Source organism: Dryobates pubescens, chromosome 4 (assembly GCF_014839835.1).
Source record: "Dryobates pubescens isolate bDryPub1 chromosome 4, bDryPub1.pri, whole genome shotgun sequence".
Taxonomy (NCBI): Eukaryota; Metazoa; Chordata; class Aves; order Piciformes; family Picidae; genus Dryobates; species Dryobates pubescens.
In genome coordinates this window covers 16,650,832-16,677,488 of record NC_071615.1, presented here as the reverse complement: position 1 = coordinate 16,677,488, position 26,657 = coordinate 16,650,832, and the positions used below count along the sequence as shown (strand labels likewise).

The window sequence follows — 26,657 nt, the reverse complement described above, 5'->3', positions numbered from 1 at the left end:
GACCAACCCCTTCCTAGCTACAACCACCCTTCAGACTGATTGAGTTGAACAAATTTGGGAGCTGTTTATTCAGCTCACATAGTGACCAAAGCAGCTGTGTCCTTCTCAGCTGTGACAACCCCCAACACCCATTTGCTTAGTGTTTAGTTTTACTGTGTTCAGAGCACGATGAACTTCTGAGCACTAGAGCATCTTGGAACTGGGTTGGAAGAGACAAAGAAGATCATCTAGTTCCAACCTGCTGTCAGGGGCAGGGACTTCTCCTGCTAGATCAGGTTGCTCGAGGCCACATCTGACATGGCTTGGAATACTTCCAGGTTTAGAGCCTTGACAACCTCTGTGGGCAAACTGTTCCAGGGCCTTGCCACCCTCTTGGGGAAGAATTTCTTCCTAATGGCTTATCTCAATCCAGCTTCTTCCAGTCGCTGTCTTGTCACTACATGGCTTTATCAGAAGTCCCTCTCAGGTGCCCCTTCAGGTACTGGAAGTTGCTCTAAGGTCTCCCTGGAGCCTTCTCCTCTCCAGGCTGCACAACCCCAGCTCTCCCAGCCTGGCCTCCCAGCTTAGGGCTTCCACCCTCCCAGCAGTGCTGCAGCCTCCTCTGTCCTGCTGCAGCAGCTCCCTGGCTGTGCTGTGCTGAGGGCTCCAGAGCTGCCCCAGCACTGCAGGGAAGGTCTCAGCAGGCACAGCAGAGGGGCAGAATCCCCTCCCTGCCCCTGCTGCCCACACTGCTGGGGACCAGCCCAGGCCAGGGCCAAGAGCAGTTGTTTTTCAGAAGGTGTTGGGAGGAGCAGTTGCTGTGGTGTCTGCTCATAACCATCCTGGGAGCTTTCTGGTAAATCCTGTGTGTTCCAGTCTCAGTTCAACCTGTGGAGGTGCAGAGCCACTGCTTCAGTGCCTCAGAGACCATCCTGGGCATTAGATAGAGCTGGGAGATGAGAGCAAGCCTCCTTCCTCCTCTCAAGAATGCACAGGAAAGCAGCAGAGTGTTGGGCCCAGCCAAGCTGACAGCCAGTACTCTGCAGCCTCACAGCTGAGCAGCCTGCTGAGAGCTCTTCCCTGGGCTGCTGCTGCATTCCCCTCACACTCTCAGCATTTGGCTCTCTGAGGATAAGGAAGCAGATTTGAAAGCCAAGCAAACTTTGTGGCTGTTGCTGCTGTCCTTGCAGTGTATTTCCAGTTCTCCTTTCTGTTGTGCTGTAATCATCTGAGCTTCAGAGCAGTTTTTAAGCAGATTGTCAGGCTTGCTGCACTCAGAACATCCCAGGCATGACTGCAATCTGCAAACCCAACCACTGGCTGTGTGTTTTCCCCTCTTAAGTTGTCTTTGCATGGCAAAAACCAAAGCAAAGCACAAACCCACAACATTTGGTTTTCTCCTTTTACTAGACATTGGTTTTTTTTCTCTCTCTGGGGTTTGAAAGGAACTGCAATTGGAATTCCTGGCTGTGGCAGCATGGTTAGGATGTGGTGCTTTGGCCTGCTTTGTGTGGGGGATGCTTAACAGGTTTTGGCCATTTGCTGAAAATCCAAGTCTGCTTTCTCCATTCCTTCTCAGCAAGGGAAGGAAGCAGAGCAGATTTGGCTTTCCACTGTATGTATCAGCTCACTTGAGCTCACACTGCTCAAAATTTTCCAAGCTAATTAGTTTTTTGTACCCCAAATCTCATATTGCTCCAGCCCCAGGGCCAGCAATGAGCCCTAGAGGCCACAGAAGGCAATGGATTCCAGGGATGTATTTAGAACAATGTACCTGGCAGGGGGAGGGAGGTTCCCTTCCTCTGCTCTGCTCTACTGTGGCCATGTCTGGAGTCCTGGGTTCAGTACTGTGCTCACCCAGTTCAGGAGAGACAGAGAACTGCTGGAGAGTCCAGGGAAGGCTGCAAAGCTGCTGAGGGGCCTGGAGCAGCCCTGGGAGCAGCAAAGGCTGAGAGCCCTGGGGCTGAGAGCCTGCAGAAGAGCAGCCCCAGAGGGGATCTTCTCAGGTCTGAGGAATCTCACCCTACATCTGTCTCCCAACAGTAGGAGCTCAGCTGAGAGGCTAAGTCACAGAATCAGAGAACCCCAGCAGCCTGGGGCTGGAAGCTCTGGAGCTGCCCCAGCCCAAGCCCTGCTCCAGCAGGGCACCCCCAGCAGCTTGCCCAGCAGCACAGTGCCCAGGGGGGGTTGGAAGCTCTCCACACCAGGAGACTCCACAACCTCTCTGGGCAGCCTGCTCCAGGCCTCCAGCAGCCTCACCCCAAACAACTTTCTCCTCCTGCTCAGCTCCAACCTCCTGCCTGACACTTGCTGCCCCTTGCCCCTTGTGCTGGCCCTGGGCACTACTCAGCAGAGCCTGGCCCCAGCCTCTTGCCCCCCACACATCATATTTATAAACATCAATAAGGTCTCCTCAGCCCACTTCTCCAGCCTGAAGCTTGGTGTTAGCTCCTTGTGGCCCTTCCTTCATCGCCCAGCCCTGGCAGGTGTGTCATTTCTGTTGTCCCTTTCCCCTCCTTTTTTATAGTTTTGAAGTCTAACAGGATTCTGATGGCTTTTCCCTTGCTGCTCTGGCTCTGCTCTTCAGAGATGGAAGGCCAGGGAATAAAATCACTGATAGCATAGCAGGGGAAAACTGGAGAGAGACAATCACACATTCTCAAGCCCCTGCTGGGAGAGGAGAGAGTTAAATGAGGATAATTGAGCTTCTTGTAACTTGCTAAGGGGAAGCCTCACCTCTCTGCAGCTCATCACAGGACCTGAGCACCACTTACATTCCACTTACACTTAATTTGACTGTAAGTGGTGCACAGGGGTTTGCTGATCTCCATGCAGGGAAGGATGATGGCTCCTTGCTGTTCTTTCTCTCTGGCAGTTACCTGCCAGTGCTCCACCGTGCAGAACGGAGATGTGCTCCAGGAAGATCCCTTCTAGGGTTACACTCCAGTGATGTACTGAGTCAAGTCTGGGGTTCCAAACAGGCTGAACAGGAGAGCCATTTGCCCCCAGGGGCGAGGAAGGGTGATGAGGTAAATGAGGGGTTTGTTCTCTGTGACAGGAGGAGCTCATTCTCCCTTCCCACAGGCTACCAAAGCTCACATCAAGCTCAACACCAAGAAGCTCTACCAGGCCGATGGCAACGCAGTGAAGGAGCTGCTGAAGGTCACCTCAGTGCTCTACAGTGCCATGAACACCAAGGGAGTGGAGTGGGCAGACCTGAGCGAGGAGGACAGCAGCAAGTTCAAGTTTGATCTTGGCTCAAAAGTAAGGAAACATCTTGGGAGCAAGTTGTGCAGCAGGAGGCTGCTGGAGCACTGCAGCAGGCTGCCCAGGGAGGGGGCTGAGGCCCCAGCCCTGGAGATGTTCCAGGTGAGGCTGGACAGGGCTCTGGGCAACCTGCTGCAGTGGAGGATGTCCCTGCTGAGTGCAGAGGGGGTTGGGCTGGGTGAGCTTTGGAGCTCCCTTCCAACCCAAACCATTCCATGATTTGATGAGAACTTCTCCCCTGGTTGTGGGCAGGGGGTTTGTGCTAACTCCTGAGCACCAAATCCACTTTGTGTCTGAAACCTCAGTGGACAGTGTTCTCTCAGGGGAGTTGGGGTGGGCTCATCTCAGGTTTTCTCTGCTTGAGGTTCTGTGCTCTGATTTGTTTTTCTCTCTCTGAATTCTCAACCAGAAGCATTAACACAAGGCCCCCCCTGTGCAGTTTCAACACCCCAATGTCCTGAGCTCTCTCTGCTATTTTGCTATTCAGCTCTGTTGCTGTGTTTCCAGATTGCTGACCTGAAGGCAGCTAGGCAGCTTGCTTCTGAAATCACCTCCAAAGGAGCAAGCCTGTATGACTTACTGGGCAAAGAAGTTGAGCTGAGGGTGAGTATGTGCTGGAGGGTGGCTAAGAATGTGTGTCCCCTGGGTGCTGGGGAAAAAGGTGACAAAAGCATCACTGCTTCTTACTGGCTGTGTCTGTAAATGTGTTCTGTGTTGGGAGGCATGGGTCTGACAGGCTGCATCTGGGTCAGGCCAAGCCCAGGCACAAATCAAGGCTGGGTGCAGAGTGGGCTGAGAGTGGCTCTAAGTAACAAGCTGAGCAGCTCCCCAGGAGCCAGCAGTGCCTCCTGCAGCCCTCAGGCAGCTGTGTGCTGGGCTGCAGCCACAGCAGGGTGGGCAGAGGGCAGCAGAGGGGATCCTGCCCCTGGGCTCTCCTCTGCTCAGACCTCACCTCCAACCCTGCCTCCAGCTCTGCTGGCCCCAGCAGCAGAAGGACACAGAGCTGCTGCAGAGAGGCCAGAGGAGGCCACAGAGATGCTGCCAGGGCTGGAGCAGCTCTGCTGGGAGCACAGGCTGAGGGAGCTGGGGCTGTGCAGCCTGCAGAGGAGAAGGCTCCAGGGGCTCCTCAGAGCTGCTGCCAGCACCTGAAGGGATCCTGCAGGAAGGCTGCAGAGGAACTTTTGCTGAGGGGGTCTGAGCCAGGCCAAGGGGGAAGGGTTTGGAGCTGAGGCAGAGCAGGGTTAGAGTGGAGCTGAGGAAGAAGTTGTTGAGTGGGAGGCTGGGGAGCCTCTGGCCCAGGCTGCCCAGGGAGGCTGTGGCTGCCTCCTGCCTGGGGGTGCTGAAGGCCAGGCTGGATGAAGCCTTGAGCAGCTGCTGAGTCTAGCTGAGAGGTGTCCCTGCCCAGGGCAGGTGGTTGGAGGAGATGAGCTATGAGATCCCTTCCAATCTGAGCCATCCTGTGATTCCTTCCCACTCATAACTGGTTTGCAGTAACCTGAGAGAAGAAGTTGGCATTTTCTCCATAGGAGGACACTCCAGAGAACTGTTTGGAGATAAGAACTTTGCTGTGTGTATTTTAGTGGTGGGCACAGCTCTTCTGCAAGAGACATGATTAATGCCATCAGTTCTCCAAGGGCAAGGCTCATCAATTCTGGTACAGCAACTGAAGGTCTCTCAGCCTGTAGGGTACACATCCTTCAGCTTAGATGTAAACTCACAAGCTGTTGTATGATGTCTTTGTCTGAAATGTATTGGACTCATGGTCTGAAGGGGCTTCTCCAGGCAGAAGGATTCTGTGAGTCACCTGCAGTGCTGGAGGTTATTCACTGTCTGTAAGCAGAGAGGCAAAGAAAGGAAACCCTGCATGGTCTGGGGGTCACTTGGCTAACCTTCAGATTTGAAATAGGTGAGCTGTAAGAAGTGGAGGTGGTGGTGGAAGTGTTGGCCTGCTGGAGGGCAGGAGGCTCTGCAGAGGGAGCTGGCTGGGCTGGCTCCATGATGGGCTGAGGTTCAGCAAGGCCAGCTGCTGGCTCCAGCACTTGAGCCACAACACCCCCAGGAAGGCTCCAGGCTGGGGGCAGAGTGGCTGCAAAGTGCCTGGTGGAAAAGGCCCTGGGGGTGCTGGGCCAGCAGCTGAGGATGAGCCAGGGAGTGCTCAGGTGGGCAAGCAGGGCCCCAGCAGCCTGGCCTGGAGCAGCACTGGGGTGGCAGCAGACCTGGATGTCACTGTACCAGCCACTGGGGAGGCCACAGCTCAAATTCTGGGTTCAGTTTTGGGCCTCTCACTGCAAGAAGGGCACTGAGGGCTGGAGCAGGGCCAGAGAAGTGCAAAGCTGGTAGTGGGTCTGGAGAAGAGGGCTGGGGAGGAGCAGCTGAGGGAGCTGGGGGGGTTGAGCCTGGAGAAGAGGAGGCTGAGGGAGACCTCCTTGCTCTCTGCAGCTCCCTGAGAGGAGGCTGCAGCCAGCTGGGGCTTGGGCTCTGCTCCCTAGGAACAAGGGACAGGGCAAGAGGCAATGGCCTCAAGCTGCACCAGGGGAGGTTCAGGTTGGCTGTGAGGAACAATCTCTTCCCAGCAAGGGTTCTGAGGCACTGGCCCAGGCTGCCCAGGGAGGTGGTGCAGTCCTCGCCCCTGGAGGTGTTTAAAGCTGTGTGGCTGTGGTGCTGAGGGCCATGGTGCAGTGGCAGTGGCTCAGCAGCCATGGTAGGGTTGTGAGCTCTTGGACTTGATGATCTCAAAGGTCTCTTCCACCCTCAACAGCTCTGTGATTCTTGGAGAGCTGAGGAGAGCTGAAAATAATCTTTCTTTGGTTTGTTTGGTTGGTTTTGATGCTCTAACCCTGTGCTGGGGGCAGACAGCACACTGGGGCTGCTGTCCAATGCTCCTGGGGGGCACTCCTCTGTGCCCTCAAGCAAACACTCCCTGTGTCCCCTCTGGTGTGAGTAAAGGAAGTTCTGTAGTTGTGCAGAGGAAAGCTTTTAGCAGGCAGGTGAAGGCCTCCCCAGTCTGTGGAGGATAAATTCCTCAGTGCAGGGTATTGCTCTGATGTTGTTGTGTCCAGAGGCCATAGAGGCTTCAGCACTGCTGGCAGTCACTGGGAATCTTGTTACTGGCTTCAGCATGTGAAAAGCTTGAGTGAAACTCTGAGGAGAGCCAAAGGTGTGGAACTGACATGGGATCAGTTACAGCAAGCTACAGATGGTACCAAACTGGGAGGGGTGGCTGAGACCCTGTCAGGCTGTGCTGCCAGCCAGCCAGAGCTGCACAGACTGGACAGCAGGCCAGAGGGAACCTCTTGAAGCTCAACAAGGGTAAGTGTAGAGTCCTGCCCCTGGGCAGGACCAACCTCCTGGCACCAGGACAGTTGAGGAGATGACCTGCTGAAGAGTAGCTCCACAGAGAAGACCCTGGCAGTCCTGGTTGCTAATGAGCTCTCCAGGGGCCAACAATGTGCCCTGCTGACCAGGAAGGCCAATGGGATACTTGGGTGCATTAAGAAGAGTGTGGCCAGCAGGTCAGGGGAAGTTCTCCTGCCCCTCTGCTGGACTGGAGTCCAGTTCTGGGCTCCCCAGTTCAAGAGGGACAGGGATCTGCTGGAGAGCTCAACAGAGGGCTACAAGGATCACAGTACCACAGTATCACTAATGTTGGAAGAGACCTCAAAGATGATCGAGTCCAACCTGGGTGGTTAAGGGATTGGAGCATCTCCTAGGATGAAAGACAGAGGCCTGAGGCTATTGAATCTGAAGAAGAGAAGGCTGAGAGGGGACCTGATCAGTGCCTACAAGCCTCTGCAGCGTGGCTGTCAGGAGGATGGAGCCAGGTTCTTTGCAGTGATCCCCAGGGACAGGGCAAGGGGCAATGGCCATAAACTCTATCACAGGAAATTCCACCTCAGCAGGAGGAGAAAGTTGTTTGGTGTGAGGGTGCTGGAAGCCTGGAGCAGGCTGCCCAGAGAGGCTCTCTGGAGAGCTTCCAGTCCCCCCTGGATGCCTTCCTGTGTGACCTGCCTTAAGTGTTGCTGCTGTGGCAGGGGGCTTGGACTGGATCTCTGGAGGTCCCTTCCAAGCCTCAGCATTCTGTGATTCAAAAGAGTTTGCAGTAAGGGCACTGAGCAGGGTCCTCTTCATGGCCAGCTCCTTGATGACAGACCCCTGCTTGCTGCCATGGCTGTAGCTTGCTGCCTGCTCCTCCTGCAGAGGCAGAGCTGCTGTGAGAGCTCTCTGAGAGCTGACCTCAACCAATGATGCAATTTGTAACGCTGCAAACATTTCCCACCTGCCAAATGTTGGTCCTGTGTGTGAGGCACAGCCTGGGGAGGCTGCTAACCTCATTTCTTCTCATTTCCTGGCCTTTGGCTCCAAAGTTGCCACATGCTCCTGAACTCCAGTGGAAATCTGTCACTTGGAATTGCCAGAACTCTGCAGAATCAACCTGGTGTGCTTCAGCTTCCCTGCTCCTAACCAAGACCTGAACTATCAGCTCTGAGGAAAAGGCTGATTGCAAAGTGGGAAGCCAAAAGCAAACCTTGGAGCTGCAAGAGGAGGTTTGAGTCAATCCTGTTGTGTGTTTTAGAGGGCTCTAGCCAGAACCACAGCTGTGTGCTGCCTTCATTTAACACCTGGGGATGTGTTTCATGTAAGAAGCAGGTTTGGAGTGAAGTTCCCTGGAGTATGGAGCTTGAAGACATTGCTGAGAGGCACCTCCCTCCTTGCAGCATGGGGAGCAGAGCAGTGGTGGTTCTGTCAGCCAGGTGCAAGAGCTGAGTGCTTGTATCTCAGCTCCAGGCTGCTATAAAAACCATTCCACATGGGCTGGGAAGAAAATCACATTTGAGCCACCTTTGTGTGTAGCACTGCTCAGAGCCTGTAGGAGTCTGCAAGAAGTTCCACTTCCCTGGGCTCAGTCAGCACTGCCTTCTGAATGCCTGGGGAGGTTTGGGTTGTTCATCAGTTCCCAACTTTCCTTCATGAGTGTGGTGGGTTGAAAAGGAAAGAATTTGGGCTGGGTCCAGGTATGGGACACAGAGAGACCTGGAGCTGCTGGAGAGGGGCCAGAGGAGGCCACCAAGATGATCAGAGGCTGCAGAACCTCCCCTGTGGGGGAGAGTTGTGGCTGTTCAGCCTGGAGAAGAGGAGGCTCCAGGGAGACCTCAGAGCTGCAGTTCAATATCTGCAGGGCAGCTGCAGGCAGGCTGGGAGGGACTGCTCAGAAGGGGCTGTGGGGATAGGACCTGAGGCAATGGCTTGGAAGTGGAGCAGGGCAGAGTTAGGTTGGACACCAGGAGGGAGTTCTGCAGAGGGAGGCTGGGGAGACTCTGGCACAGGCTGCCCTGGGAGGTGCTTGAGGCCTCATCCCTGGAGCCATTGAAGCTCAGCCTGGCTGTGTCCCTGGGCAGCCTGCTCTGGCTGGAGCTGTCCCTGCTGCCTGCAGGGGCTGGGACAGGAGGCCCTTGGAGGCTCCCTTCTGACCCAGTGCTCTTTGTGACTCTGTCATTGCATAAGGTAAAAATGCTTAAACATCAGGACCATGCCCTCAGAAGCTTTGCTCTGTTTAAAACATCTTTGTCCCCACCCAGAGAGAGAGACTGGCATACAACAGCCCTTCCACTTGCTGCTGGTTAAGTTGTTCTGTGTCCATAGCCTGTAGGTTAAACCAAAGGTAGCTGGTCCCTGATGATCCTGCAGGAGCTGGAGCAGCAGCTTGTCCAGGGGGGCATTGTCACATTGTCTCCACACCAGGAGACTCCACAACCTCTCTGGGCAGCCTGCTCCAGGCCTCCAGCAGCCTCACCCCAAACAACTTTCTCCTCCTGCTCAGCTCCAACCTCCTGCCTGACACTTTCTGCCCCTTGTGCTGTCCCTGGGCAGCACTCAGCAGAGCCTGGCCCCAGCCTCTTGCCCCCCCCAGCTCCTTTAGCTCTTGCTGAGCATTGCTCAGCTGCCCTCTGGGGCTGCTCTTCTGCAGGCTCTCAGCCCCAGGGCTCTCAGCCTTTGCTGCTCCCAGAGCTGCTCCAGGAAGGAGACATCCAGGAACCTTCAGGCCTCAGAGGTTTGTGGAACTGCTCTTCAGTGACAGGGGAGGGAGGTCCTGTGCTGCTTTTAGATTCCAAGCAGCCCTGTTCTGTGGAGCTGGGTGCTGGGCAGTGAAGCTGCAGGAGGGTTTGGTGAGGTGTTTGTGTCCTGCTCACTGTCTGCAGGGTGAGGCAGGACTCCTGCTCAGCTGAGCTGGTTGCTTTGTTACCTTTTGCAGGAAGGAGCTGCTGAGTGACACTGAACTGAGTGCTGTGAGAGTGGTGGTGACTTGTCACCCTGCCAGGCTGAACCAGAAGGTGGTTGCTGCAGCAAACAGCCAGAAGCAGGGGTTGTTGCCTCTTGCAGGAGCCTGGCTGCTTGTGATGTGATTGCTGTGGACAGAGCCTCAGGCCTTGGCTCTGCAGCTCTGCCCTGGCCTTTTCTGACTGGCATCTGACCCTGGGGACTCACTCAGAAGGGTGAGGCCCTGAGACCAGTGAGTGCTTTAGGCAGCTGGAGCTGGGAAGGCTTCAAGACCACTCTTATTTATTGAGCTGACAGCAGCAGTTTTGCTCTGAGGAAATTTATCTTCACTTTTGATGGCAAAACTGGAGCAAGTGGGACAGAGCTGCTTTGCTGTCAGCTTCCCATGTCCTGTGGGGAAGGTGCTGTCAGGCTGTGTTCTGTTCTTCATCAAGCAGTCAGATGGCCATTGACTAGAGATCTTTCTGGCTTTGTACTGAAATTCTCATTTCTGAAGAAACTCAGAGATTTTCAAGTCCAAAACCCATCCTGGGCTGCAGCCAGAGCAGGGTGGGCAGAGGGCAGCAGAGGGGATTCTGCCCCTGGGCTCTGCTCTGCTCAGACCTCACCTCCAATCCTGCCTCCAGCTCTGCTGGCCCCAGCAGCAGAAGGACACAGAGCTGCTGCACAGAGCCCAGAGGAGGCCCCAGAGATGCTGCCAGGGCTGGAGCAGCTCTGCTGGGAGCACAGGCTGAGGGAGCTGGGGCTGTGCAGCCTGCAGAGGAGAAGGCTCCAGGGGCTCCTCAGAGCTGCTGCCAGCACCTGAAGGGATCCTGCAGGAAAGCTGCAGAGGAACTTTTGCTGAGGGGGTCTGAGCCAGGCCAAGGGGGAAGGGTTTGGAGCTGAGGCAGAGCAGGGTTAGAGTGGAGCTGAGGAAGAAGTTGTTGAGTGGGAGGCTGGGGAGCCTCTGGCCCAGGCTGCTCAGGGAGCCTGTGGCTGCCTCCTGCCTGGGGGTGCTGAAGGCCAGGCTGGATGAGGTCTTGAGCAGCTGAGTCTAGCTGAGAGCTGTCCCTGGGCATGAGGAGTTGGAGGAGGTGAGCTGTGAGGTCCCCCCCAGCCTGAGCCATTACTGATAAAGCAGCCACTTGCTCCTGCTGCCAGCTGGCTTTGTCCAGAGTGAGACTGAAAACATGAGCTGGTTCTCCAGGCAGGGAGGCTCAGTAACTCGACCCAAGGCTGGCTCTGTTGTGCCTTCCTGTGCTGCCTTTGATAAGTGTTCATCAAAGCCAATTTTACACTTGGCTTCCCCCCTTTTTCATTAGCATTTCTCATTGAGGTTCTAGCCAGGGACCTCTTGCACACCCTGAGCAGGCAGCAGGCAAACAATCCTGAGCACCTCTCTGCTCTGGCATGTTGGCCTTCTCCAGCTGCAATCAGTAGACCAAGTCCTATATTGTTCTGCTTCCATCCCCCTCTGCCTGGGTGATGGTGTCTGTGTTTTCCTCCTCTCTCAGGAGCACTGCCCTTAATGGTTACATTAAAGGAAGCCTCCAGTGTATGACAATGTGTATCCTGATCAGCACAAGGAGTTCATTGCTGCAGAGGAGCACAGCTGGGGCTGCATTTGGCAGCTCAGCTTCGTTTGTAGCCTTCTTTTGAGCACCAGGAATTGTGAGTGCAGGCAGAGGCAATGCTACACCTGGGGTTGGTGTGTTCCTGCAAGGAAGGCTGGGCAGGGACTGTCCAAGGGCATACAGTGACAGGGCAGTTCCCAACTTTCCTTCATGAGTGTGGTGGGTGGAAAAGGAAAGAATTTGGGCTGGGTCCAGGTATGGGGCACAGAGAGACCTGGAGCTGCTGGAGGGGGTCCAGAGGAGGCCACCAAGATGATCAGAGGCTGCAGAACCTCCCCTGTGGGGCCAGGCTGGGAGAGCTGGGGCTGTGCAGCCTGGAGAAGGGAAGGCTCCAGGGAGACCTCAGAGCTGCAGTTCAATATCTGCAGGGCAGCTGCAGGCAGGCTGGGAGGGACTGCTCAGAAGGGACTGTGGGGATAGGACCTGAGGCAATGGCTTGGAAGTGGAGCAGGGCAGAGTTAGGTTGGACACCAGGAGGGAGTTCTGCACAGGGAGGCTGGGGAGACTCTGGCACAGGCTGCCCAGGAAGGTGGTCAAAGCCCCATCTCTGGAGGCATCCAATGTCAAACTTGATGGGACCCTGAGCAACCTGATTCAGGTGGAGCTGTCCCTGCTGCCTGCAGGGTTGTTGGACAGGATGGCCTTGGATGGTCCCTTTCAACCCAATGTCTTCTACAGTTCTCTTTAGACAGATTCAGACAATTGGTTCTACCTTCAAGCCTGTTTGTGTCCACAGGTCTCAGCACAAAGAGAAGAGCCTCTGAGTAGAGCCAGGCTTTAAAGCTCTGAGTTGTCCTCCTGCTGCCTGTCTTGTGTTGGGTAAGAAATGCTAGTGAGGGTGAGCTGGGCTGGAGGCAGTATGTGCTGCTCATGTGAGGAGGCAGAGAAAGCCAAAGTGGTTTTGTTGAATTTGCTCTCTGTGTTCTACAAAGCTGCTGAGAAGCCTGGAGCATCTCTGTGAAGAGTTGAGAGCCCTGGGGCTGAGAGGCTGGAGAAGAGCAGCCCCAGAAGGGATCTGAGCTAAAGGACCAGTGAAGGGCAAGAGGCTGGGGCCAGGCTCTGCTGAGTGGTGCCCAGGGACAGGACAGGGGGCAAGGGGCACTGTGACAGTTTTAGGCTGTGCCTTTAAGAAAAGGACAGCTGCAGAACTCTCTAGCTGAAATGTAAGAAAGGAAAGCAAGATAATCCTAAAGGAGTGTCCTTGGCAGGTCAGTAGCAGCTCAGGCTGAGGTCAGTGGCTTCTGCTTTGCTGTTCTGTTCTTGGCTGGTGCTGACCTTGGATTGCAATCACTGCACACCTGAAGGATGGCCAAGGGCTCAGGCCCAGCCAGCATGGAGTTAGGAAGGGCAGGTCCTGCCTCTCCAACCTGATCTCCTTCTATGATCAGGTGACTGCCTGGTGGCTGTGGGGCAGGCTGTGGATGTGCTCTGCCTGGACATCAGCAAGGCCTTTGACACCGTCCCCCACAGCAAACCCCAGGCCAAGCTGTCAGCCCATGGCTTGGCCAGCAGCTCTCTGAGCTGGGTTAGGAACTGGCTGGAGGCTGAGCCCAGAGAGTGGTGGTGAATGGTACCACAGCCAGCTGGCAGCCAGGCACCAGTGGTGTGCCCCAGGGAGCAGTGCTGGGCCCCAGCCTGTTCTGCAGAGCTCTGTCTCAAGCTAGCAGTCTCCCTGAGCCAGCACACACTGCAGTGACCTGGCTGTGTTCTGTGCCTGTCCCACCAGGCTGTGGAAATTGGTGAGAGTTGGTTGTAATTAAAAACTCAGGTCCTTGTTGTCTCTTTTATCTCTTGAAAGGAGGAAGGAAAATAATGTCCTTCCCCCTGCTGAGTGCTGCACTTCTTTCTTTGGGTTCCAGTCACCCTGTGGCAGAGGTCTTGCTGCTGCTGTCAGAAGAGGGACAGTGCAGGGCAAGTCAGCAGCAGGCTGAGCCTGGCTGCCCTGTCAGGAGAGGCCAAGTCCTCACCCACCCACGAATGGGCTTTGGGTTGAGCTTGTTAGATGCAGAAGCTCTTCAGAGTGGAACTGCTGAGCTGCCTTAGCCTTGTCTGCTCTGTCTCTCACAGTGTGCCTGCCTGTGGAGTTACTCAGGAATATTCACTCTGCCAGCTCCTTGGAGCTTGTTTTCATCCAGATGAGCTTCTGGTGCCTGTAGCTGGAGTGTCTGTGTGGCCAGGGGAGTGTTCCCAAGCACCTGAGGCAGTGTAAGCTGTTGCTGCCAGCAACAGATGTAGCTCCACTTGCTGTCCCCAACAGAAGAGTTCTGATTCCTTTTCCCCTGCCAGGACAAAAGCCTTTGTGCAGCAAGTGGCAGGCTGCTGCAGGGCCTGGTCCTGCACAGCAGTAAACCCAGCACACAAAGCTGCTTTCTCTGGCTGGATGAGCTCCCTGGCTGGGTTCACCCTTGGAATTGAATTGGTGGGAAGGGAGTTGGGCTGCCTGTGCTGGTGTTGCCCTATATGCTGTGCAGTGCCTGGTGTGGGAAGTGACCAAAAGAGCTGTATCTGGTGCCAGAAGTAGGCTGGGTACAGCCTGTTAACAATGTCTGTGAAGCACTGGCAGCTCCTTATGCAGAGGTTCTCTGGAGAGATGGTGTTCCTGGCTTTGCCCACCTGTTACCAAGTGGTGTGCCAGCAGGAGATGATTGTAAGGACATTTAGCTGCATAAATCTCCCTCCTCTCCTCCCAGCAGCAAAGAGGTGATCCAGTGCTTTCAGACAGTGAGCAGGTCAGTGCTGAAGCCAGCCCACAGACCACTGCACAGTGCATTCCTCTAAGCCCAGCTGTCCCCAGAGCTGCTCAGGGTAGAAAAGGACTTTTCCCTCCTGTGGGACCTAACCAAGGTTCCCTGTGGGTGAATTGCACTCTGGTGGATGTCTGCCTCACCTGATGCTCCTGGGGGTGTGGGAAGCAGCTGCTGACACAGCTGCCTAGCTGAGTTAGATGGGTTCATAGTGGGAGTGACACTGTGCTCATCCACCTAAACTCCTGCTCTCATGGGGTATAGGGAAAAGATGCTGCCAGGGCTGGAGCAGCTCTGCTGGGAGCACAGGCTGAGGGAGCTGAGGGTGCTCAGCCTGGAGAGGAGAAGGCTCCAGGGGCTCCTCAGAGCTGCCTGCCAGGAGCTGAAGGGATCCTACAGGAAGGCTGCAGAGGAACTTTCCCTGAGGGTATCTGGGGACAGGCCAAAGGGGAATGGTTTGAAGCTCAGACAGAGCAGGGTTAGAGTGGAGCTTGAGGAGGAAGTTCTTCGGTGTGAGGGTGGTGAGACTCTGAGCAGCTGAGTCTAGCTCAGAGGTGTCCCTGCCCAGGGCAGGGGCTTGGAGGAGATGAGCTCTGAGATCCCTTCTAGCCTGAGCCATTCTGTGAACCTTGCCCAGAGAAGCTGTGCATGCCTCCTCCCTGGCAGTGTTCAGGCCTTGGGCACCCTGTGCTGGTGGGAGGTGTCCCTGCCCACGGCAGGGGGTTGGGACCAGATGACCTTTTGGGTCCCTTCCAGCCCAAGCCACTCCGTGACTCCGTTCTGTGTCGCATACCTTGCTCAGCAGGGAGCCAGCAGGGCAGGTCCCACAATCAGCATTCAAGAGGAGCTGCAGTTCAGACAGCAGCATTTGTCTTGTTTTGAAAAGATGCTTTAATTGCTCAGTGTTAATCTCAGCCTCACTTAACTGACTTCTTCATCATCTCCTGCTCTTTGCATCATCTCAGCCTTGGTGAATAAACAGTAAACTCTGCTCTGTTTGTCATGCAGATGATCACAGTGCTGCTTGACCACCCTGAGCTCTGCGTGTGTTGGCTCCTTTGTGTCGTGTTTAAATGTCTCGGTGTCGTTTTCTTTCACAGGAAGCGAGAGCCGAATCTATTGCCAGACCTTTGGAGATAAATGAGGCCGAGAAGCTGGTGAAAATTGCCATTGACTCTGTCCTGGTAAGCGAAATGAAACTTAGGTAATTGCAAAATCCTCATTCCCTGCTCTTTTCAGCAGCAGCTTGGGGTTAAGAGTGCCAGAGAACACCTGGCCTTCAGCTGGCTGCACCAAGCAGTGCTGCACCCAGGCAGGTCGTAACAGCTGATGTTCAGCTTCAGCTAGCAGCCAGCACAGGCTTTTGGTAACAGCAGATGTTGGGGCAGAAGCTGCTCCAGGCAGAGACCAGCCTGTGGGCAGTCGTGGTGAGAGGTGTGGGCACTGCTGATCCTTATAGAATTAGAATAGGATAGGATAGAATAGAGTAGAGCAGAGTAGAGTAGAATAGAATAGACCAGGTTGGAAAGGACCTTTGATACCATCAAGTCCAACCTATCACCCAACACCATCTAATCAACTAAACCATGGCACCAAGTGCCCCATCCAGTCTCTTCCTAAACACCTGCAGGGATGGTGACTCCACCACCACCCTGGGCAGCACATTCCAATGACCAATCTCTCTTTCTATGAAGAACTTCTTCCTAACATCCAGCCTAAACCTCCCCTGGCACAGCTTGAGACTGTGAGCTCTTATGGGCCATTAGGGAAACCTGTTGTGCTCCAAGCAAGCCAGCAGGCTCATTGAGGCTGAAAGCTTTGCTGTCAGGCTGAGGGAAGTGTCAGCAGGGTGATGGTTATGAGCTGGCAGTCAGAAATCACAGCCTGCTCGGAGACATGTCAGGAGAACCCAACGCTGCTGTCACTGCTGCACTGTGACTGCACGGGGTCAACCTGCAGAAACCTTCCTCTAGCTGATGCTTCAAAGCCCTGCACTTGGCCTCCCTTGGCCTCTCTCCTGGGAGAAAATACATGGTAGTCGTACTCCCTGCCTCTGTTTGGAGCTCAGAAGTAGCTCCAGAAGGGATCTGAATGCCCTCAATCAGCACACAAATCTACAGCCCAACTGCACTGTCCGAGCCACGTGGACTTTGCCAAGCCAGGGAGTGTGCTTGGGAGCTCCCAATGTCCTCTGGAATTGTGAAGCTGGGCTCTGGAAGCAGCATAGCTGAGCTGGGGTGAGCAGAACCTACAGAAGCACTGTGCCAGTTAGCACTCTGCTAATCAGTGCCCTGCCAGGGCAGCATTATGGGGCTTATCTTGGACCCCTTTGTGTCTGTCCCAGTCACCCTTGCTCTGGTGCTTGTGCCCCTCTATTTCTGAGCCATTAGCTGCACTCCCAGGCACTGAGTGTAGTGGTTAATTAAATCCTAGTGAGTCCTGTGAATTATTTAACTGCAAACTGCAGCCTGCCCTGCTGAATGATTACAGGGAACAGAGTTCCAGGTTTAAGCATCTCTGGCACAATCAGCAGATACTGCAGGTGCTATTTCCCCAGGTTTCTGCTCCTACTCAGGGGGCACCTGGGTTCTGAAGGTAGGTAATGTGCACTGCTGTCCTCACAGCACTGCTAATAAACTAACAGCAGCAGAGCAGTTGGCTCCTGGGCTGCAGTAGTAACATCCCTCAGCTGCTGTGGCTGCTGAGATGAGCTACTGGAGCTGAGCAGTGCTTAAGAACTGCTGCAGGAACTTCAACCCCTGTCAAGTCCTCTCTGTCTCTCTCTTGCTCCAAAGGTGATTGTGGTTTCCTGAGCATGAGCACCCTGACTGTCCTCAGCTCATGGTAATAAACTGGAACATTCCCCATTCTTGTAGCATCTGTTGTAATGGTTTGGATGCTTCCCAGCATTTGAAAAGATGGCTAAAGCAAGAGATAGGAAAGGATAAGGGTCCTCAGAGAGAGCTCTTGCTGCCTTCATGAGGGTGTCCAGCAAGGGGGAAATGGTTTGCAGCTGAGGGAGAGCAGGGTTTGATGGGAACTGAGGAAGAAGTTCTTCAGTGTGAGGGTGGTGAGGCTCTGGCACAGGCTGCCCAGGGAGGCTGGGGCTGCCTCCTGCCTGGGGGTGTTGAAGGCCAGGCTGGATGAGGCCCTGAGCAGCTGAGTAGAGATGTCCCTGCCCATGGCAGGGCGTTGGAGCAGATGAGCTCTGAGGTTCCTTCCAACCTGAGCCATTCCAGGATTCTATGGAAATTCCATTAAAAAGAGCCAAGGAATAAATGCATTTGTGTTTATTCAGGCCCTTAGACATCAGGAGATGTGCTTAGGGATTCTGTCAGATTGTTTTGAGGAGACTTCATTCTGTCTTTCACTGCTTTGCACTGAGAAGCAAAACTCAAGCCTAGGGCAAACTGGGAGGGTTGGTTTTTTCCCTTTCCCCTTTTTGCTCTTCCTGCCATCTCCCTCCCTACCCTCCCTTTCCTCCCTCTCTTTCCCCCTCTCCCTCTTTCTTGTTTCAGAATGTCTGGAAACAGCCCCAGCAGTTAGACCTGTTTGTGTACACACCCCCAACCGGGGAGACCTCAGAGCTGCAGCTCAGTATCTGCAGGGCAGCTGCAGACAGCTGGGGAGGGACTGCTCAGAAGGGGCTGTGGGGATAGGACCAGAAGCAATGGTCTGGAAGTGGAGCAGGGCAGAGTTAGGTTGGACATCAGGAGGAAGTTCTGCACAGGGAAGCTGGGGAGACTCTGGCACAGGCTGCCCAGGGATGCAATTGAAGCTCCATCCTTGGAGACATTGAAGCTCAGCCTGGCTGCGTCCCTGGGCAGCCTGCTCTAGTTAGAGGTGTCCCTACTGAGTAGAGGGGGTTGGCCAAGATGACCTTTGAGGGTCTCTTGCAACCCAATGCAAGCTGTGACTGCATTTTCAATCTGCCAGTGGCTAGTTAATTCACTGGCCTGGCCACAAAGAGCTCTTGCATTTTCACTGCCTAGCCAGGTTCTGCTGCAGCTCGTGGCCAGCTCACCCGCTGCTGGGAGACGTCAGGCTGCACAGAGGGACGGTCAGCGGCTGAAAGACAGGTCTGGCTGCTGCAGCTCAGCCATGCCTTCACCTGCTGCTCTTGTAGGAACAAGTCCAAAGGACTAAGGACATGTTGGATAACGTGGCCCTGGATGAAGCCACTTTGGAAGCCAAGATTGAGAAGCGCAAGTCAGAGCTGGAAAGGAGCCAGAAGAGGCTGGAGACCCTGCAGAGCGTGCGGTGAGAGCCTGCCCTGCCGGCCTGCGGCACGCAGGAGAGCTGGCAGCGGGGCTGGGAGCTCTGCTCTTAGAGCAGCCAGCAGGCAAAAGGCAGGTGTGCTGGTTTGAGCCTTAACTGGGAGTTAAGAGCTCAGATGGGGGCCAAGGCTGAGAATCTCTCCCCTGCTGCCCCCTCCTCCCTCCCAGCAGGGAGGGAAAAAAAGGTAAGGAGCAAATCCACCGAGCAATAGTTTGGAGTCGGCTTGGAAGTAGAGAGGTAAAGAGTTGTCTTTAAACTATATATATAAAACAATAACAGGAAAGGTTCACAAGGGCAAGGGACAAGGATGGATGGGAGGGGGACAAGGAAGAAGAATACAAAGCCAGTCTCTCTGTGAAGAGGCACAGAGGCAGCAGGGAGAAGGATCAGGCCCGGCCACGTGGCAGAGGAGCAGGAGGGCAGCTGCAGTAGCTCTCATTCAGGAGAGGCAGGAGCCAAAAGGAGAGCTAATGACCCCAGTGCCTCCCCTTTTATACCCTAGCTGGGCAGGGAGGGGGGAGTGGAAGAGACTCAGCTCCCCGGTGGGGGGAACACCCTGCAGGGAGTGCAAAGTACGCTCAAGCCCTCCCCCCTGCTTTGTTTTTTGTTTCCAGAATGGGTGTTAACCCACCACAGCACCTAGTCTGGGGGTGATGAGACTGAGAGCAGCCCTACAGGGAAGGCCTTGGGGGTGCTGGTGGGGGAGAAGCTGGGCAGGAGCCAGCAATGGGCACTGGCAGCACAGGAGGCCAAGGGCAGCCTGGGCTGCAGCCACGGCAGGGTGGCCAGAGCTGGAGAGAGGATCCTGCCCTCTGCTTTGCTCTGGGGAGACCTCCCCTGCAGGGCTGGGGACAGGTATGGGACCCCCAGCACAAGAGAGACCTGGAGCTGCTGGAGAGGGGCCAGAGGAGGCCACAAAAATGATCAGAGGCTGCAGAACCTCCCCTGTGGGGCCAGGCTGGGAGAGCTGGGGCTGTGCAGCCTGGAAAAGAGAAGGCTGCAGGCAGACCTCAGAGCTGCAGTTCAGTATCTGCAGGGCAGCTGCAGGCAGGCTGGGAGGGACTGCTCAGAAGGGGCTGTGGGGATAGGACCAGAGGCAGTGGCTTGGAACTGGAGCAGGGCAGAGTTAGGTTGGACATCAAGAGGGAGTTCTGCTGAGGGAGGCTGGGGAGACACTGGCACAGGCTGCCTTCTGGTGCAAGTTGAGGCTGTTTCCTCTTGCCCTGTCCCTTGTTCCTTGGGAATAAGAGACCACTTGGCTCCAGCTTCCTTTCAGGGAGTTGTATAGAGCCAGAAGGTGTCCCCTGAGCCTCAGATGTGAGGCATCACTCAATAGTGGTGTTCTTTGGGGTGCAGTGTAAGGACATCATCAATCATCTTGGTGGTGTCAAGCCTGATTGCTCCTGTAATGACAGAGCACAGGTCTGTAGCAGATCAGTCTTCAGCAGAGCTGGTTTGCCAGCCATGCTGCAAGCTGATTTGTTGGAACAGCAGCATAAGTGGCTTAGGTTTGCCTGCTAAAGGGCCAAGATGGTACCTGTCTGCCTGCTGAGCACCAGAGCTGATGGTGCACAGGAGCCTTTCCTTTGCTGAGTGTCGTTGTTGCAGGTTTGCTTGCTGAGGTTTTTTTTTGTAGTTGAGACCTTCACAGCAAAAGGTCCTTTTAGCTCAGTGCTGGAGACCTGGAAATGAGGCTGCCAATCAAAGAGGTTTCTTTCAGGGCCCTGCATGTTCAGGTCACTAATTCCTGAGCAGTTTGTGCTTGTTCTCTCCAGCCCTGCCTTCATGGATGAGTATGAGAGGGTTGAGGAGCAGCTGCAGCAGCTTTATAGCAGCTACCTCCAGAAGTTCCGGAACCTGACCTACCTGGAGCAGCTGCTGGAGAGTGAGAGACAGACAGAGCAGGAGATGTTTGAGGTGAGACAGCCCAGAAATGCTCTGCAGCCTCTGCAGCCTCTGGGTCTTGGCCTTACAGCACATGTTCCATCGAGTTCTTCAACCACAGAACTGCTGAGGTTGGAAGAGCCCTTTGAGCACATCTGGTCCAGCTGCTCCCCCAGAGCTCCGAGCCTCCCCCTTGCTGCTCAGCCACTGCCACTGCACCACGTCCCTCAGCACCACACCCATGCAGCTTTAAACACCTCTGCCACCTCCCTGGGCAGCTTGGGCCTGTGCCTGAGAACCCTTGCTGGGAAGAAGTTGTTCCTCATGTCCAACCTGAGCCAGCGCTGGGGCGACCTGAGGCCATTGCCTCTTGTCCTGGCACTGTTGCCTGTGAGAAGAGCCCAACCCCCACCTGGCTCCAGCCTCCTCTCAGGGAGCTGTAGAGAGCTTCCTCTTCTCCAGGTGGAACAACTCCAGGTCCCTCAGCTGCTCCTCCCCAGCCCTGTTCCCCAGACCCTTCCCCAACTTGATAGCCCTTCTCTGGCCCTGCCCCAGCACTTGAGTGTCCTTCATGCTGTGAGGGTCGAAAACTGAACCCAGCACTCAAGCTGTGGCTTCCCCAGTGTCTAGCCCAGGGGCACAATCCCTGCCCTGCTCCTGCTGCCACACCATTGCTGCTCCAGCCCAGGCTGCTGGTGGCCTTCCTGGGCACTCCCTGGCTCATGAGCAGCCAAGCATCAATCAACTCCCCCAGGCTCTTCTCCACAGAGCAGCTCTCCAGCCACTCTGCCCCAAGGCTGTTACACTGCAGGGGCTTCTTGTGGCCCAAGTGCAGCACTCAGGACTTGGCCTTGTTGGACCTCATGCCTTTGGTTCCAGCCTGGCCACCTGCCTCTGCATTCCCCATCCCCCTCTGCAGAACAGCAGTTGCTGGTTGTAGTACCAGCTCTGTGTGCCTGGCAGCTCACTGACAGCCCAGCAAGCCTGGCTGTGCTTGGCCATCCACAGCTCAGCCTCAGTTTTGGCCTCAGGGAAGCTAAAGCAGCATAGTGATGGCCATTTCCAGTCTCTGGCTTGTCTCAGTCAATGCTCTTTGTTCACCAGGCAAATGTTCAGCATTGTTCATCTTCCTTTGCTACATACAGTGTGATAGGGCCTGTTTTGTCTTGTCTGCCAGCAACTGCTGTGTGAGGTTTCCTCAGCACAGGGCTTCTCATGCCCTCCCAGCTGGCACTGCTTTCACTGAAGAGGACAAAGCTGGACATGCTGGAATCCTCCCTCAGGTGGATTTCAGTTTGCTTTGGCAGCAATGCCCTTTTCTGTTGACTTCCTGAGCTGCAGCAGTTCAGTGCTGTCCTTTAGTTTGGAACCTGCAGGATGCTCTCTCTCTGCTCACTCAGTGCTGTGCTTTGGGTGTTTATTGCACTGTAGGGCTCTGAGCCCACCTTTCCTTCAGCTTCCCATGGCTCCATGGTTTGCTTCTCTGGCATTTCATTCTCCTCACAGTCATTACCAGCTGTACCTTTTGTTCTTCACTGAAACATCTCCCCTTGGACCTTAACAGCTGTGGATGTGCAGTATCCTGAGTGAAGCCAGGCTTCCTCTGCCTGCACCATCCTGCCTCTCATATGCAGATCAGGTTTTCCTTGCTCCTGTCCCTGGCACCAGTGCAGCTGAGTTGTACACAGTGTTCCTGCTGGCTGGCTCTGGCTGCAGCCTGTTTGGCTTCTGCCATGTCTGTGTGTGCCTGCTCCAAGATTTTGAGGCTTCTCCTTTGAAATATTGCTGCCTGTGCACAGGTGTAATAGAACCCAGTGTCCTAGGTCTAGGCTGCAAACAGGGCTCAGCTGCTTTCCAGTCTCTGTTCTCCTGTAGTCTCTCTTGCACTTGTGAAGTAGCTTTTCAGAAAGTCTTCTCATTCAAAGCCTCCCCTTTGGTGCTCTGCACTGTGTTCCTGCATGGCTGAACCACACAGTGTCATGGACAGGAGCTTCAGAAGGAGACCTCAGACTGTTCTGCAGCCTGGGCAAGATGTGGGTTCCATGACACAAGAAGGAGCCTGCTGTGTGCTGTGGAGCTCTCAGGGACTGTGCTGTGTCATTTGCTTGAGGGTTAGTCACTTGGCATTAAAAGGTACCATGGGGCTGCACAGGTGCTGAGGGGCCTGGAGCAGCTCTGAGAGAAGAGAGCCCTGGGGCTGCTGATCCTGGAGGAGAGCAGCTCCAGAGGGCAGCTGAGGACCTGTGGGGGGCAAGAGGCTGGGGCCAGACTCTGCTCAGTGGTGCCCAGGGACAGCACAAGGGGCAAGGGGCACCCAGGAGGCTCCACCTGAAGAGGAAGAGAAAGTTGTTTGGTGTGAGGGTGCTGGAGGCCTGGAGCAGGCTGCCCAGAGAGGTTGTGGAGTGTCCTGGTGTGGAGAGCTTCCAACCCACCCTGGGCATTGTGCTGCTTGGGCTGGGGGAGCTCCAGGGCTCCCTTCCAGCCCCTGCCTGCTGGCACTCTCTCAGATTTATGTTATTTTAAGATGTGGGCTTTTCATAGGGATTATTGATAGCTTTTCTTTTCAGCTCAGTGGTTTATGCTGTGTCAGAAATAAGAGATGATTTGCTGGATGATCTCTCCAGGTCCCTACTGCCCCTCACCCTGCTGGGACTTGTTAATCACCAGTTTCCCACTCACCTCCCTTTTAATTACCACAGTCTCTTAGGTGTTATTCTACATCCTTCTAAACTAGAGTCACTTGGTACTTTCATCTGTCTACTTTTAGAAGGTTCTGGTTCTTTTTCCATCTCTTTTGCCAGCAGGAGCAGGGAAGTCACTGTGCCCTGTGCTCTGCACTGGTTAGGCCACACCTTGAGTCCTGTGTCTGGTTCTGGGCCCCTCAGTTGAAGAAGGGCATTGAGAGACTTGAAGGTGGCACTGCCTGGGGTTGTTGTGGCCAAAGTGCCTCTGTTGGGCTCTCTCCAGCAGATCCCTGTCCCTCGTGAGCCCGGAGCTGGACACAGCATCCCAGGTGTGGCCTCCCCAGGGCAGAGCAGAGGCAGAGGAGAAACGAACACTCCTGTGCTGCTCACCCACAGCTTATCCATCCTCTGCTGAGCTGCAGCAGACCATTTGCCTGGCTTCATTTTGCTTTGCTGGGTTTAGCTTTCTGCAGGTTTCTGCTGTATGGCTGCAGCAAAACTTGCAGCAGAGCAGAGGGCTGGAAGGGAAGGAGCAGGGCGCAGGGGCTGAATGTCGATCAGCAGCTGTCAGCCGTGCTTAAGTGTGCCTGCAATTACAGCACCAGGCAGTGATTATCTGTCTCCATTATCTCACTGCTCTGTGGGCAGCTTCCAAATGCTTTCTGGGTTGATGAATTTGTCCCTGTGACGTCTGGGAAGTGTCCTTTGCTTTCTGCTCCCTGTGGATGTGCTTTGCCATGCGTGCTGGGCAGGCTGCAGCAGCCAGCGGGGTGGTGCATGCTGCAATGCCAATGTCTGCTGGGGCAGGGCTGCTTTAAGGCACTGGCATCTTGTGACTGACTGGGAGAGAGCACACAGTGGGGAAGAGGTAGGAAAGGAATCATGGTTGGAAGAGACCTCTAAGCTCATCCAGTCCAACCCTCAACCCAACCCCACCATGGCCACCAAACCCTGGCCCCAAGTGCCATGGCCACAGGGTTGGCCGCTGCTGCTGTGGGACCATCCAACGAGCTGCTTGTGGCAGCTGTTCTAATTGCATTGTTTGCTCCTCTGACAGGAAGCAGCAAACCTGATGCACCTCATGCAGAGCAGGCTGAAGGAAGAGGAGCAGAACCTGCTCAAGAGTGGAGGTAAGTGGAACTTGCCTGCTGTGAAGAAGGACTGAGAGACCTGGGGCTGTTTGGTCTGGAGAAGGATGAGACCTTACCAATGTCTATAAATATCTGAGGGCTGAGGGGCAAGAAGAAGGAGCCAGACTCTTGTCAGTGACAGGACAAGGGCCAAGGGGCACAAACCAGTACCCAGGAGCTTCCACCTCAAGATGAGGAAAAAGTTGTTTGGTGTGAGAGTGCTGGAGCAGGCTGCCCAGAGAGATTGTAGAGTCTCCTTCTCTGGAGACTTTCCAGAGCCACCTGGATGTGTTCCTGTGTGATCTGGCTCTGATAAGGGCGGTTGAGCTCAATGGTCTCAAGCTCCCTCCCAGCCCCCCACCATTCTGTGCTGCTGTGAGTCTGTGAAGTTGGATTTCTTCACCACTTGTGTTAGCAGAGCAGCTGTTAGGTACTGGCCACTTGAGGTGTGAGCATCCACTTCAAGTGTGAAGCAGAGGGCAGGAGGGATAGGCTGTGTTGGAAGGAGTGGCATGGTAACAACTTCCAAAGGATAACACTGACCTCGAGGAGCTGATCCCTGTGAAGTGCTCCTCTGCCTTGTCAACCTTTCCTGCAGTGCTGAGGGGTGGAGAGAGTCACCCATCAACCACACTGAGCAGCTGCCACACAGCCATGGAATCATGGACTGGCTTGGGCTGGAAGGGACCTTTCAAGGGAGGTGATTCTCCCCCTCTGCTCAGCTCTGGTGAGACCCCACCTGGAGTACTGCCTCCAGTTCTGGAGCCCCTATTCCAAGAGGGATCTGGAGGTGCTGGAAGGGGTCCAGAGAAGGGCCAGGAGGATGAGCAGAGGGCTTGGAGCACCTCTCCTGTGAGGACAGACTGAAGGAGTTGGGGCTGTTCAGTCTGCAGAAGAGAAGGCTCCCAGGTGACCTCATTGTAGCCTTCCAGTGTCTGAAGGGGGCTCCAAGCAGGCTGGGGAGGGACTGCTCAGGATCTCAGGGAGTGACAGGACTAGGGGGAATGGAATGAAGCTGGAGGTGGGGAGGAAGTTCTTCACCATGAGAGTGGTGAAGCCCTGGAATGGGTTGTCCAGGGTGGGGGTTGAGGTGTTTAAGCCCAGGCTGGATGAGGCTCTGGCTGGCCTGATCTAGTGTGAGGTGTCCCTGCCCATGGCAGGGGGGTTGGAACTGGATGACCCTTGTGGTCCCTTCCAACCCTGACTGATTCTATGATACTGTGATACTAAGCTCATCTCGTCCAAGCTCTGGGACATCTGCAGCTAGAGCAGGTTGCTCAGAGCTCTGACCAACCTGACCTGCAGTGGTGCCAGGGGTGGCTTTAGGCTCCATTGTAGTTATCCAAGCCTGTGTGGGCTCATGGTGGCCACAGCACTCGTCCCAGCACGACGGGATCGCTGGTGGCAGGCTGGTTTGCAAGCAGCCTGAGGTTAGAGGATTCCTTTCAGCCTGTGTGTAGGTCAGCAGCCTGCCTGGTTTGTGCTGGTGTGCCTGGCAAACCCAGTGCCATTTCTGCCCTCAGCCTGCCATGCTGCATGGCACAGAGACTGGCTGGGTGGGGTGGGGGTGTCTGTCAGACCAGACCTTGCACGGCTGAAAACTCTCAGCCTGAACTCTTCACCGTGAGAGGCAGCTTTGCCTGCTTGTCTTGGCTTGATCCTGGTGCACCTGCAAAATGGGAACACAATTAACATTTGGGGGGTGGGGGGAGGTGTTTTTCTGGTTTTTCCTCAGCTTCCTCTTCATCAGTTAGAATTCCACCTGTGGACCAGAAGAGGATGCCAACCTTTGGAGATGTTGTAGGAGCAAACTGGACTTTGCTCCTTCTGAGCTAAGCATCAAGAACTCCCTCATGAGGGAGCCCTGTGAGTTTCATAGTGCAGTTTGTGCATGTTGAGAGGGCAGTGGGAGCACACAGCAGGAAAGGCAACTCCCAGGGTCAGAAGGAGAGTTCAAGGAGGCTGCAGTGGAGCAAGGACATGGAAGTTGCACTTCACAGTTTGCTGCCATCAGAGCAAGCTCCTAAATTTTCTGCCCATCTTTGGACAGTGCAGTAGCAAGTGAAGAGGTTTTAGCTGAAACACAGCATCTGTAATGTAAATTCCAAGCATGTGGAATTGTTCCTTGAGTGAGAAAGTCCAACTCCTGCTGACAGTTGCCAAGGTAATAGAGTTCAAGAGGAGCAGCCCTGCCATCAGGCATTAGCAGTGTGGGGTCCAGTGTGAAATCTGCTGAGCTGTCCTCTCCTTGTCTGTGCAAAACAGTTCAGACACTGTGCCTCTGCAGGGACCTGAGCCCTGCCTTCTGCTGACTGATGTAACTGCCACAGAACATGCTAATGGCTTTCAATGACCTACAAAGATCACCAGCATGCATCTCTCTTCCAGTGCTTGTCATGATGAGTGGTCACTGTGGTGCTGAGAGCAGCAGGATCCTGCTTGGTGCTGCCTCCTTTAAGAGCTGGCCCAAGCTCCAGGCTGCTTTACCAGCACACACTGAGGAAGTCTCCAGAGCTGTAACTGAGACAGTTCAGATGGTTCTTGAAGGCTGTTCTGTAGAATCAGGGTGCTCCTCTCCAGCCCTGTTTTCCAGATCCTTCATCAGCTTTGCTGCCCTTTCTCATTTCTTCAGTCAGAAGCAGGGAGCACAGCTTCACCCCAGCCTGCTCTGTTCTTCCTTCATTGACTGGAAAGCAATCTGAGGCCAGGGTTTGGTGATGCATGAAGTCAGGTACCAGGCTGTGCTTCCCCTTTGACTAAAACCCCAGTCTCCTCCTTTCCTCAGCAATTTAATGATGTCCA

General features: G+C 54.8%; 1 protein-coding gene across 2 annotated transcripts in view; it reads left to right on the top strand.

Moving 5' to 3' along the window:
• Positions 1-26,657, top strand: part of CLUAP1 (clusterin associated protein 1) — a 49,487-nt gene that overhangs the window by 7,207 nt on the left and 15,623 nt on the right. For both annotated transcript variants that reach the window (XM_054180687.1, XM_054180688.1), the window contains 6 exons: positions 3,064-3,243; positions 3,754-3,849; positions 14,980-15,063; positions 18,006-18,139; positions 19,933-20,074; positions 23,783-23,855. In XM_054180687.1, the coding sequence (XP_054036662.1) occupies positions 3,064-3,243; positions 3,754-3,849; positions 14,980-15,063; positions 18,006-18,139; positions 19,933-20,074; positions 23,783-23,855 (709 nt within the window). The remainder of the gene's footprint in view (positions 1-3,063; positions 3,244-3,753; positions 3,850-14,979; positions 15,064-18,005; positions 18,140-19,932; positions 20,075-23,782; positions 23,856-26,657) is intronic.